Consider the following 13976-nt stretch of genomic DNA (forward strand, 5'->3'; position numbering starts at 1 on the left):
TCAGGGAAAATAGAAAAAAAAAAACACCTGTGAAATAATGATTACTATTGCTTTACCTTATGCCCACTTCATGTTAGATTTATCTAAATTCTTTCATTGGAAGCTGATAGAGCTATGCTGTAACTGTGAAATTAATTATCAGCTAGGAGGGCTAAGGACTTAAGGTGTGAAAATTGCTGGTTGACAAAGGGCCATTGTTCCATTACATCTTAAAACTGAAGTAGACAATGTAAACTAGTCTGAAAACCTGTCTAAAGTTTATTAGTCTGTTAACAAATACTCCTAGAAGATGTCTCATGGAGAAAAATTACTCAAGGAACAAGAACAAAATAAAAAGAAAATAGGCAACTTCTAGATATAGTGTTTTCTCTGACTTTGAATATTTTAAAACAGGTACTTGGGCATTAATTGCAAAATATTCAATTATCACAAAGCAAGATAGGTTAGGTGAGATGGGAATACGTGATTGCTCTCTGCCATGTGACTTCTTTGGAGAATTGGCCTTTCCTCAATTATTTGATCCTGGCCATATGACCAATTCAATAGTCTGCTTTACCCCAACAGATATAGGATGCTATTTAGGGAGTCCAGCAGACTAACCCAATCTTCTAGCACAGTGATTTGTATAAGCAAGACATGTGACCAAAAAAGCACCAACGAGAGACTGCTTGATATTTGAATAAACAGATATTCCATACTAGGTTGAAAGTTGTTACCAATATACTTCATCAGTAGGCGTCTTTCCACTTTTCTGAAGAATGCTTCTCTTCGGAGAGAAGCCAACTGAGAGAAGAAAATGAAGATGATAGTTGAAGAGAGAAATACAGTGTTCTTGATAAAATTCTCAGAGCCCCTGGCTCCAGCCATGCTAAGCCAGCTCTGGAAAGTTTTATGAGTTCATAAATTCATTTTACTTGAGGTATCTGAGCTGAGTTTCTGATACTTCCTACCAAAATACTTCGGACTAATATAGAAACTCTATTAAGAATGCTCTCAGTTCCAAGGTAAGGTATTCTTTATTGAGTACCTAAATAAGATAGGCCTATTATGAGACTGGAAGGAAAAATATATCTAAGAGACATACCTTGGCTTTCATAGACTGTTCATCTCTTTGGGAAAACAAGAAACAGTACATGAACAGATCCCTAGTATACTCGAGGGTAAAAAAAATTAAGTAAAGGAAAGAAGAAAATATACTCCTAAGGAGTTTCAGAAAGCTGTTTTTAGCAGGCAGAAACTAAAAAATTAAACTACCACAGTGTTGCTTGACAAATAGTTTCTAAAAGCTTCAAAAATTAGTACAAGGACTTCTTCAAGGGAAATCAACATTTACTTAAATTAACTGAGAAATTGGAACAATCGGTAATTGAAATATTAGTCACAATGACATACAGTGGACACAGTTACTTACCTCGCGGGGCTTAAATTCTAATAGAGTAAAGGGCCTGTAAACATGTAAACACGTAAGTGAGGAAAGTACTTTGTACTGTTTGTAAAAGTATTTATTGCACTCTGTAAATAGAATAATGTGATAAAACTACATACTAAATGGGAGAGAGCCCGTAGGGGTTTGTGATGTTTAAACCGACACAAATAAGAAGAATGAGAAGAAACCTGCAATTTCAACAGCCAGCAGAAGAGGTAATAGCAAGTGCAAATATTCTGACATTGCAAAGACTCTTGAAGTTCCAAAAAACCTAAAGAAAGCCAATGTGCTTGCAGCGTTCTCAGCAAGGCAGATTGGCTTGGAGAGTTTGGAGACCTAATGCACCAGAAGCAAGGTCTTGCAGGGCTTTTAAGACAATGGCAGCATTTAGTTTCAATCAAATGGCAACAGAAATAAAGGTTTTAAGAGAGAGAGTGGCATGATCCACATTTTCAAAATATCATTGTGGTTATTGTATAGAGGATGCTTCTTGGCCGAAGAAGTAAAAGAAGGAAGATGCTAGTGCCTTGGATGAGGGTGAAAATGAACGGTACTGAATGCATGTTTTTTTGAGGGACATTCACACATTGTTTGTTCAGTTCGGTAATCTCCATGGTTCCTTTCAAATCTACTCTAGAATCTTAGACAGTTTTTCTGTATTTATGTGTAAATATACAAGACTGATGGATACAACAGTAAAACTATTAGGTTGGTGCCAAAGTAATTGCGGTTTCAGACCATGAATTTTAAATCATTATAACTAGGCTCAAACACATCTTCATTAATCAAAATAGGAACCATTACAATCAACACTTTTTTCCTTCCAATGAGAAATAAGTTTTTTTATTCTTGTAGCATAAAAATCCATGCTTCGGGATTGATGAACTCTTGGAAAGGATTTTCTGGATCCTGCTGGGTGTGGAAGTGTTTTCCCTGCACAAAGTTGTCGAGATGCTTGAAAAAGTGGTAGCTGGTTGGCAAGACGTCAGGTGAATATGGCGGTTGAGGCAAAACTTTGTAGCCCAATTCGTTCAACTTTTGAAGCGTTGGTTGTGCAACGTGCGGTTGGGCATTGTCCAGGAGAATTGGACCCTTTCTGTTGACCAATGCCGGCTGCAGGCGTTACAGTTTTCTGTGCATCTCACTGATTTGCTGAGCATACTCCTCAGATATAATGGCTTCACTTGGATTCAGAAAGCTGTAATGGATCACACCAGCAGCAGACCACCAAACAGTGACCATGACCTTTTTTTTTGGTGCAAATTTGGCTTTGGGAAGTACTTTGAAGCTTCTTCTTAGTCTAGCCACTGAGCTGATCATAGCTGGTTGTTATATAAAATCCACTTTTCATCACACATTACAATCTGATCAATAAATGGTTCATTGTTGCGTAGAATAAGAGAAGATGACACTTCAAAACGATGACTTTTTTTTTTTTTTTTGGTCAGCTCATGGGGCACCCATTTATGGAACGTTTTTACCTTTCCAATTTGTTTCAAATGCGGAACTATCATAGGATGGTTGACATTGAGTTCTTCAGCAACTTCTTGCGTAGTTGTAAGAGGATCAGTTTTGATTGCTCTCAACTGTTCGTTGTCAACTTCCAATGGCCAGGCATTATGCTCCTGGTATTCAAGGTTCTCGTCTCCTTTGCAAAACTTCTTGAACCACCATTGCATTGTATGTTCATTAGCAGTTCCTGGGCTACATGCTTTATTGATGTTGTGAGTTGTCTCTACTGCTTTATGACCTATTTTGAACTCAAATAAGAAGATTGCTCGAATTTGCATTTTGTCTGACATTGTTTCCATAGTCTAAAATCAACACAAAATAAACAGCAAGTAATAAGTCATTAGCAAAAAGACATAAAGCAAAAAATGCTTATAAAAACGATGTATAACATAACCACATTTATTTAAGAATGTATTAGAATATCAAACGACAAATTCCAGTAATGCAAAAACAGCAATTATGTTTGTGCTAACCTAATAATAATATATATTCCTATTTATTTGGGTAATATATAGATATTAGCTATTACAGGGTCTATTACACAATTACCTAAATAATTGCATTTCCATCAATATGCTAATTTTATCATATGCTAATTAATATTACTTGAGAAAAATAAGAATTGTTATATGATATCAACTCCCAGGTTTATAATTTCGTATCTCAATGGTGGTAAGAAGTATGAACCTGTTTGTAGCATTTAGTCCTAAAAATAGGCCCTGTTTTAACAAGATGTTGTCTACATGATATCCTCTAGGTCAACATTCTAACTCTCATTTTAGCACTTTCATCTCTGATCTGAATTTACCCACAAACTTATGTACACTGACTTCTACTGTCTTTGCTTGCAGTTAATAACTGTTATTTCTAAGCACTATATCCCAACCTAGAGTGGCCCTGATTCCACATGTGCTATTCCCCCGGTCTCTGCAAGCACCCTGACCCCAGCCCATTTTCCCTGTCCTATATCATCATATGTAGTTCAGAGACTCCTGACACTAGTGAAGCTGATATAGGTGAGATCCCAGCATTCTGATTCCCTCGCTGAAGCTGATCACAATTCTGGCTTCACAGACAAGTTAGTGACTTTTCTGAGTTTCTTCTGAGAATCCCTTTAAGTCTCAGGCTTCCTGAAAATCACTGGCCAGACCCTGCTTCATTTTGCTCTGTTGTTGTTTCCAAGAAGGTTTTCTGAAGTTAGTTTTCTGTTCAGATGCAGACAGTAGTGGAGCAACCTTTCTAAGGAGAAGATACTTAATGAGAAAATAATATATGTACAGGTGTAGATAAGGGGTAATTGTAACCACAGACATGAAAGTCAATATATATTACTTTGATGTACACATTTAATCCTAGAAGAATGCTTTTAGATGAAGCATTCTTCTACTGCTTCTGAATGGTGTACAGCGAAACCTTATTTTTCAGATCCCTCTAGCTCAGCCTAACGTATGAGCTGACAGGATTCCTTACACCTTGGCCGGGTGCTTCAAGAAGTGCTCATCATCACAAGTCACTTGCAGGACTCTAGAATCATATTAAGAAAAAAAAAAACTATTAAAAGGCTTAATTAAAAATGAGCTCAAATCCCTCAAGAAGTGTTCTTTTACCTTGTTCCTGTTTATTTCCTTGTTTAAAGACTGTTTGACGTCTGGGCGTGGTGGCTCACGCCTATAATCCCAGCACTTTGGGAGGCTGAGGCAGGTGGATCACGAGGTCAGGAGATTGAGACCATCCTGGCTAACACGGTGAAACCCCGTCTCTACTAAAAATACAATAAAATTAGCCAGGCGTGGTGGCAGGTGCCTGTAATCCCAGCTACTTGGGAGGCTGAGGCAGGAGAATGGCGTGAACCCGGGAGGCGGAGCTTGCAGTGAGCCGAGATCGCGCCACTGCACTCCAGCCTCGGCGACAGTGAGACTCCGTCTCAAACAAAACAACAAAAAAAAAAAAAAAAAAGAAAGACTGCTTAACTAACTGCATGCGATGAATCCTTCAGGATTAACGCTGATAGCAATTTTGTTTTCTATGGAAAAGCTCTCAGTGTTATATATGTATTTTAATGTTTATTAATGTTTGGTTATTTTTAAATATATTTTATTTATGTATTATGTATTTCAGCTTTTTAATTAAATTACCTATAAACCTCTATAACTTCATTTTGAATTACTTGATCTGTCTAAAACTGAGAAAGTTGTATTGAAGTAACATTCCATTTTCTAAGAGCTTTTACTATTTTGATTCAATATTTTGTTACATAGTGATTTATGACTCAACGCCATTATAAATTGTGCCTTTTAACAATTTGAAATTGTTTTCTTTCCTATCTAATGTTGTTCAGCCTTGATTTTCATTCAGTCTGAAGTAAATAATATCTCAGAATTTTTTGCCAATCATTCCGTCATTCTTAAAACTACATTCATTTAAACAGCGTGTATTTGACTTGGGAGAATAGATAATCTGAAAACGTTTATTACAATTGAGATGCTTAGAAACAATTTCCGTCTATTGTCATCATTAATATAGATTTCTAGAAATGAAGTAAAAACTTCTGATACACACGTATTTAATCAAGATTTTCTTCATCTTTAGTAAGTGTCCTGTAACAAATATAATCTTTGAGAGTCAAACATTGAGCTAAGAAATGTATTTGTGACTTGGAAACGGGTAACCCTTAGTTTTCTATTTTTTGTATTAATCAGAATAGAGTAGGCTATTCTGAAGTAATTAATAGGTAGAAGAATGAAAAGAAAAAAGCTCTGTAGCTTAACACATTTGAGGACTCCTGTTGCAGTTGTGGCACAGCAACACGCCAAATTGAATGATTCGTATCCATGCATTCTAGGTGTTTCCCTTTCCAATGGTGACTCAGAAATCCAGGCTGTTTTCACCTTGTGGCTATGCTACTACCAGGGCTCCACGGCTCCTGAGTTACTATGCAGCAGTGGGGATTGTGTTGTAGACAGCACTTCCATTCACCTTCCTTCTTTTACATTTCTTTCACATTTTTGCTTATTTCCTGGGAGAGCTTTTTCATTTGTCCTCTCTGCTATTAATCCAATCTGATGCCATGCCAGTTTTCCTTTCTCCTTTTCACCTGCATATATCCATTTTGCTGAAGCATTTTCAGTTGTCTTACAGTCTTTCTCCACCATCAAACAGCTGTTGTTTTTCCTCATAATTACACATTGTTAACCCGGAGACAAAATGCTAAAGAGAGAAAACTTCTTTCATAGAGACAGGTATTTGAATTCTTTGGAAAATGCGGAACATTTCCCTACATTTTCTTATAGGTTTCATTGTAATTTTTGTTGAATGATAAGGTCATCTGAATCTTCACGATGATATGCTATTCGTCTTTTCAAGCTCAGAAGGCTCACTTTAAATTATTTTTTTTAAATGACACATAGTAATTATGCATATTTATGGGGTACACTACACATGTATACCATGTGTAGTCATCAAATCAGGGTAGTTAGCATATTTAGTATCTCAAAACTTCATAATTTCTTAATGTTGGAAACATTCAAAATCGCCTTTTCTAGCTATTTGAAAATACGCAATAAATTGCTGTGACTCATAGTCACCCCACAGTGTTTTTCTGCCTATTTGCATGGGTTGGGAAGTGATCTGACCTGACTCGATTGAATCTACAAGTTTGTGGGTCAAACTTGATCCTGATCCTATCAGATGCCCCTTTTGCCCGGCCTGGTGCCCTCACCCTGATTCCAGCTGAAGGGAAAGTTCTGTGTGAGCCCTGGCTCACTTGGCTATGACAGCTTCTCATCCCACTCAGGAGTCTTGCTATCTTTTCTTGGGTTTCTTAGGTGCCAAAGCTGTGTCACAACTCAGAATTGTGATGTGGCTAACACTCTCTGAGACAATTTTCAAAAAGCAGGAAATAAGAGCCAAAGACAAATGCTTCCTTTTCCACTTGTCAATTCTGAGAGAGCTTCTTTCTGTTCTTCCAAAGGCTCTAGCAGGGTCTGGCTCCAGCGGCCCGCACGGTTACCCACTTAACAGAACACACTTCTATTGCCTTCTTTCTTGCCTACTTCCCTCCCCATATCCCCCTGTTCCTGTTTCCTCGTATTTCCTCCCAAACCAAGTTTTTATATACAATTCTCCATTTTCACACTCTGCTTTTGGTGTGTACCATGTTGAGAAACTGGTTGAGGTTACTTGATCTCAACTGGTCTAAGAGACCCCTTTCTCATTTTTCAGATCTAGAGTGAGACTTCTTAGATTATGAATAAAGCTTTTTGCTTTCTTTTTGCTAGTTTACCAAGCAATCCATAGGGTAGTTTTATACACTGATGCATAATGTCACCCTGAACTTTTTCCTGATTGTCTTAAATACTCAACCAAGAGTATATCTAACGGTAAAATTCCCAGTCATATTTCTTAACATAGCTAGACATGTCTATATTTTATCTGCTGGTTTTCTACTTTCCAACATGATGAGCTACCATTCTGCTCCCCCCATCATGCCATATTATTTTTTCATAATTAATTGTTCATATTGTAATATAGAAAAAGGGGTAGTGAGGCCGGGCGCGGTGGCTCACGCCTGTAATCCTAACACTTTGGGAGGCCGAGGTGGGTGGATCACCTGAGGTTGGGAGTTCAAGACCAGCCTGACCAGCATGGTGAAACCCCGTCACTACTAAAAATACAAAAATTAGCCGGTCATGGTGGTGCATGCTTGTAATCCCAGCTACTCAGGAGGCTGAGGCAGGAGAATACGTTGAACCAAGGAGAGAGGTTGCAGTGAGCCGAGATCACACCATCGCACTCCAGCCTGAGTGACAACAGGGAAACTCCTTCTCAAAAAAAGAAAGAAAAAGAAAAGGAGGTAGTGATCTTGTCAGTCTCGGGAGAAATAACATCCTATAGCCATATCAAATATAGTAACTATATCAAAGCAGGACAGTTAGAAAAAAATTCTGATTGGAATAAACCTAGGGTCTTTGGCTCTGGGGATAGTATCGAGGGAGAGAATGTATTATCTTTCTTTCTAAACTAGAACGCCTTTCTCCTGTGGTTTTTTTAAACAGGGAAAAATGTGTTGCCATCAAATCAAATTCTGAACTGAGCAACAGAGACGTTAGACAAAACTTACAAAGATTGGTTAGGGAGAACTTTATACTGCCTGCCTTAACTTTTGATTGTGTCATCAGTTTAATGTTATGTGCTTTCACAGGAAATAGGAAAGCTGAGAGATGCAAAAAAAAAAAAAAAAAAAAAAGGATTGCCGTTTAGATGTAACACTAAACTTTTAGAACCTGTAGTTATGTTCTTCAGTAGTTTCTAACTCATAAGGGAATAATATTATCTTGCATTTTCCAGTTTGCTAAAGCAAATTAACTACATTGTTGACTTTCTGTGGTCTCCGTTTGAATGGGAAAAGCAATAAAAATGAAATAATGGTAATAATCATAGTTGCCGGAAGGTTTTTCTCCACCATGCATATAAGAGACATGAGCACCCATAAATAAAGACCCATATGATCAGATCTTCTTCAAACAGGTCACTAATTAGCTTCTATAATTAATACCTTACTATAGGAGGAAGAGCCAGGTAATTTTCTGGTATATTCTGAAGGTGAGCCACCCCATTTTAAGTAGCCATCATCCTAGAAATACAGCTGTAGGATAACAACTTCTTCTGCATGTTTAAAGGAGTCATAAACCTGTCTAGCAGTCCTAACTACAGCTGTATAAAGCACCTCTTCCTGTCTGTATCAGCAGAAAATTATAGCATAAAAGATTTATCCTTTTGCCCACGGTGCCAATAGCTTATTTTATTTTTTAAGACAACCATATTTCTTGATGCAAGATATTTAAACAATGTGAACATTTCTTGTGCAATTAAAATTTAGCTCTTTTGTCCGGGCGCAGTGGCTCACTCCTGTAATCCCAGCACTTTGGGAGGCCGAGGCAGGTGGAACACCTGAGGTCAGGAGTTCAAGACTAGCCTGGCCAACATGGTGAAACTCTGCCTCTACTAAAAATACAAAATTAAGCCAGGCGTAGTGGTGAACGTCTGTAATCCCAGCTACCCCGAGGCTGAGGCAGGAGAATTGCTTGGACCCAGGTGATGGAGGTTGCAGTGAGCTGAGATCACCCCACTGCACTCCAGTCTGGGCGACAGAGTGAGACTCTGTCTCAAAAAAGAAAAAAAAAAAATTAGCTCTTTCATTTTTAATGTAATTGTTGTAAATTTCTACTTCCTAACCTATTCAGCTCACATAGTATTTATCCCTTGTAAGTGACTACTACCCACTCAGGAAGACTTGTATGGGCTGAAGAGAGTGATCAGAAAGAATCGTAAGAGAAGGGAATGAATCCAAGTTCATGTCATGCAATCTATATATTCTTTAAAAGACATTAAACTTTTTCTTGATATGTTGCTTCCTATTAAGATACCATGTCCTTATTTTTAATCTAATTTCTTGAATTGTGTTTTACACATTTACATCTATCTATCATCTATCTGTCTGTCTATGTATCTATCTGAAGTAGGAAAATACCTACATATATGCCCACATTTATCGTCTTATCTGTTTAAGCTAATTGAATTTCCTGTTATTGTTATAAGAATAAAAATATTGCCAATCTAAACACCTTAACCTAGGCTGGTACTGTATTGATTATCTTACTTATATTAGTTCTAATTCTTACAAAAATTTGAGTTGTAGTTTTAATCTCCGTTTTACACATGAGTAGTTTGAGGCTCAGAAATATCCATACACTATATTCAAGGTACTCAAAATTTTGACTGATTTTGGTAAACCTCAAAATACTAGTTGCATTACTTGATAGCTGTCTTTGTTTACCAGTAATATGATTGGCATTTTTACTTAGGTACATAAATATGAACATATCATGACACTATCATGGAAATAAAACTGCAGTTAAATTCGGTTACTGAGAAAACTCTGGCCCATTGAACAAATTCAGTTAGCCCCCTTTTTTCTAAATAAAATTTTGTTGAAACACAGTCCTGCCCAATTGTTTACATATTGTCTGTGTCTGCCTTCACATTACAATGGCAGAGATGAGTAGTTGTGACAGAGACCATAAGGATCATAGCCTAAATAATTTACTCTCTGGTCTTTGGGCCTTTACAGAAAAAAGTTGCCAATGCTAGGACTAAATAATTACTGTAGAAACTGTACTGCTGTAAAGTTTTGTCAAATCACTTGCATTTGCAATGACCATTGTTCATAGGGTTTGATTATTTAAAAAATTGAATCACAATTACCTAAGGGAAAAAGATTAATGAAAACACAATAAACTAAGGTCTAGTAATTCCATTTCCTTCATACTCCTTGCAGAATCCAAGAATTCTTTTTATGACATGCTCTGAGCCATTTTGCAAGGTTGTAGTGTGGAAATTGTCAGCCACATTTTAAGGAATATTTAACTATCCTTCATTAGGTATGAAGGGACTCTCTCTTGCCTTTTTATATATTTTCTATTTTACTACTCTCACTAGTGAATCAGTGGTCTTCAAGACTGAAGCAGTAAGTACATTTAATTATATTCACACCTAAATTCAATGCCTGTAGTCACTTATGTTTTGTAAAAGATACTGTGGAGGCTGAGATATAGATGTAAATTCTCTCTGATGGACATTCTATTGAAAAGTTCAAGTGACTGAGGAGCCGTACTTCTGTATAGCAAATGGAGACTCCTTTAAAGTTTATATTCATGAGAAAATAGCCCAGGTCTGAGACTATTGCACTGGAATGAAAGTTGGAAAATCCAGTGCATTTCTTCATGGAAGAAAGGAAAACATTGCAGGCTTTCTTTTTTTTTTTTTTCCTTTTTATCTTTGATGGGAAAATAGAAATATAAATATACTCAGTGTGTCAAGCCCTGAGATAGACACTTTCCCTACATTATTCTATAGTCATCATGATTTCTTAGTATACACATGAGAAAACATTGTCTGAGAGTGGTTAAATTACTTCTTGAAGCCAACACAGCTATTAAGTTGTGAACTTTAATAGTTGTGAACTTTATTAAGTTGTGCCCAGTCTGTGAATTGTAACTCACATGTCTTTTATTCCAATATTCTCATAGATATACAAGAATATCTTTTTATTAGCAACCTAACTTGACAATCAGCAATTCACCATACTCTTTGAACATAATGCAATAAGATGGATAATTATTTTTTAAATTAATCATTATATCTGTTATTATCCTTGTTAATTCTACTAAATAGGTACTTCAGTTTCTCAGCTTATATGTAGTGTGGTAGGTTTAAAATGTTAGAGGAGAGAAACATCTATTCTGTGAAAATAGATGTTCTCTTAATAGTCTGGTCCCCATTCCTTAGAAACAATTTGGTACATTCTGGCAATATTCTTAATATTATGGGTCTCTCTACCTGGGATACTATTTCAATCCCTAAATGTTTTTCTCGACTCTGTAATGAGCTCTGTTATTCCCTCTACATGGTCTTCTCTGCTGTATTCATTGAGTTCCAAGGGCTCAACTAGATATGTTGTATATTTCCAGTGGACTAACCCACAGACACTACCCCCGCCCCACCACACCCCAAATTAACCTCCCCAGATGGGTCATGTTTTGAACTAGGCTCCAAAACATGCTCTTCATCTGAACCATTTCAGTATTTCTATGATGGGAAGGGAAGACTCAGTATGACATACACAACCCGTTTTTAATTAAAATTTTCGTATTTTGTTCATCATAGATTTTTTGCATGTTATCATTTTTTAAATTGCATTAAATATTATTTATTTTGATTACTGAGATTTTTTTGTTGTTGTTGGCATTTCCTTACATTTGGTGTCTGTAGTGAGTACCTCACTTGCTTTTCCTTAGTCCCTTCCCTGATGGGATCGATTACCAAGGCCTGAAGACAGTCTAACTGGGCTTCAATCCTAGGTCTACCAGTCCTTGGCCAAGCTTCCTTGAGTAAGTTGCTTAACCTCTCAGTGCATTGTTTTTTTCACATATACATTGAGGATATAACGACGTAGCCAAAATGGGTATTGCAAGTTTCAAAGAAATAATATATAGGAAACATTTAGAATATTCCTAGCTAATTTTAAGTGCCATTAAATCATTTATTATTAATATATTTGAAATCTTGCTGATCAAAAGATGTTTACATTAGAATTCTACCTTCATATGTAATTCATTTACTAAATCAGTATCTCTCAGAATGAGGCCAAAATTCAGTATTTAAAGAAATAAAAGATGATAAAATATTTTCTTGTGTGATTCTGATGATTAGCCTTGCTTGGGAAGTACTGCGTAGGATGAGACACTTTAATGTCTCTCATTTTTACCCATTTCTCGCCCTCTGCAATGTCTAAGACTTGGTTCAGATTGTAATTGCTTCATGCCTGAAATAATTCAAGACTATTCTGCATGGTTCCCCTTTCTCTAAAATTATAACATTGTAGAAAATTGGGAAATAGTGTAGCTATTTGAAAACACATTTGACCCTATTACCTTCCTTGAAAATCTTGAGAGTCAATGTTAGAGTGAGACAGGAACTTTGAACTCTTTAGTGAGTGCATAAGGTTCCTAATGATTGAGATCATGTTCAAATCTCCAGGTCCATCTGTGTACATGCCATTTGAAAGATCTGGAACACCATTTCCTACTACGGCGTTAGTCTTTCTGTGCACTTGTAAGCATTATTTTCACTGCTTACTCATCCCACCCATCTATCCTTGCTACTTTATTTAATATGTTCTCATCCTTCAAAACACAGCTCTAATGCAATCACATCTGAGACACTCTTCTTAACCAGTCTACGGATATACAAGTATATCTCTTCTATGGCAACATTGGTCAATGTAGGTGTTTTGGTCAAGTCTGCACCATATGTTCCAGAGAACACAGAAGAATATACCTACCACTTGACTGTAAATTCCCTGAGGTCAGTTACCCTGAAAGTATAATTTTGTTAATAGTTACTGATACATACCTTTCTCATGCATGGAACTCTTAAAACATTGTCAAACAAATGAGTGGAAAATGAATGGATAGAAAGATCAGCCTTTTACACTAAAATGCTTGAAATATCCATGGGCTCTATAAAATTTAGGGTAATCATGCTTAGCTTTTGTGACTAGGAGGTAGACAAGTAATTTACCTTTCTTCTTTTCTTTTCTTTTTTCTCTTCTTTCCTCTCCTCTCCTCTCCTTTTCTTTCCTTTCTTTTCTTCTTTTCTTTTCTTTTTTTCATTTTCCTTCCTCCCTCCCTCCTTCCTTCCCTTCTTTTCTTCCTTCCTACCTTCCTTCCTTCCTACCTTCCTTCCTACCTTCCTTGTAATCAATCTGTCACCAAGCCCAAATGATTTTATCTTCCAAATAATATCTCATGAAACCATCTACTTCTTTCCGTTTCCACTCTGCACCGAAAGTAGTCATTTCAAAGCACATATCTGATATCTAACTTCTCTTTGGAGAAAGAGTAAACTGAAATAGACTTCCTGGTTTTCCATAGTCCAATTTTACCTATGTATGCAACCTTATTGTGGTAGATTATATTTTCCCAAAGATGACTGCCACAATGTGTCTTATCTCACATGATGTTCTTACCATGGGATGTTCACATTCTCGTTGAGTCACACAATATATGCACCCTTTCCTTGAAACTGGACCATTTGACCAACCTGATCAAAACAGTAACGTCAAAGCAATGCTAAGTCATAAATACGCCAAGCACTTCTGCCTTGTTCTCTTGAGTACTGACTCTGATAACCCAGTTATCATGCTGAGAAGAAGCTGAGTAGCCATGTGGAGAAGGCACATGAATATTTTCCAGCTGACAGTCTCAGCTTCTCAGCTGACAGCCAAAAATACATGCTGGATATGTATGTGATGCTGCCAGACTTTAGCTGTTGAGTCTCACTTTCAAGGCACCCCTGTTCTAGCTACATGGAGGAGACACAAGCTATCCCAACTGAGCCCTGCCCCAAATTATAGATTTATCAGCAAAATTAATGCTATTGTTGTTTTAAGTCACTAAGCTTTGTGGTGATTTGTTAC

The 13976-nt window shown here is 36.9% G+C and overlaps 1 protein-coding gene across 1 annotated transcript; it reads right to left on the minus strand.

Moving 5' to 3' along the window:
* Window positions 1-2303: 2303 nt before the first annotated feature.
* Window positions 2304-3273, minus strand: LOC129394084 (histone-lysine N-methyltransferase SETMAR-like). The gene has a single exon (XM_055099192.2). It carries the CDS (start codon window positions 3235-3237, stop codon window positions 2743-2745), a length of 495 nt encoding a protein of 164 aa, XP_054955167.2. The 5' UTR covers window positions 3238-3273; the 3' UTR covers window positions 2304-2742.
* Between the last annotated feature and the right edge of the window lie 10703 nt (window positions 3274-13976).

This window comes from Pan paniscus, chromosome 18, assembly GCF_029289425.2.
Source record: "Pan paniscus chromosome 18, NHGRI_mPanPan1-v2.0_pri, whole genome shotgun sequence".
Classification (NCBI taxonomy): domain Eukaryota; kingdom Metazoa; phylum Chordata; class Mammalia; order Primates; family Hominidae; genus Pan; species Pan paniscus.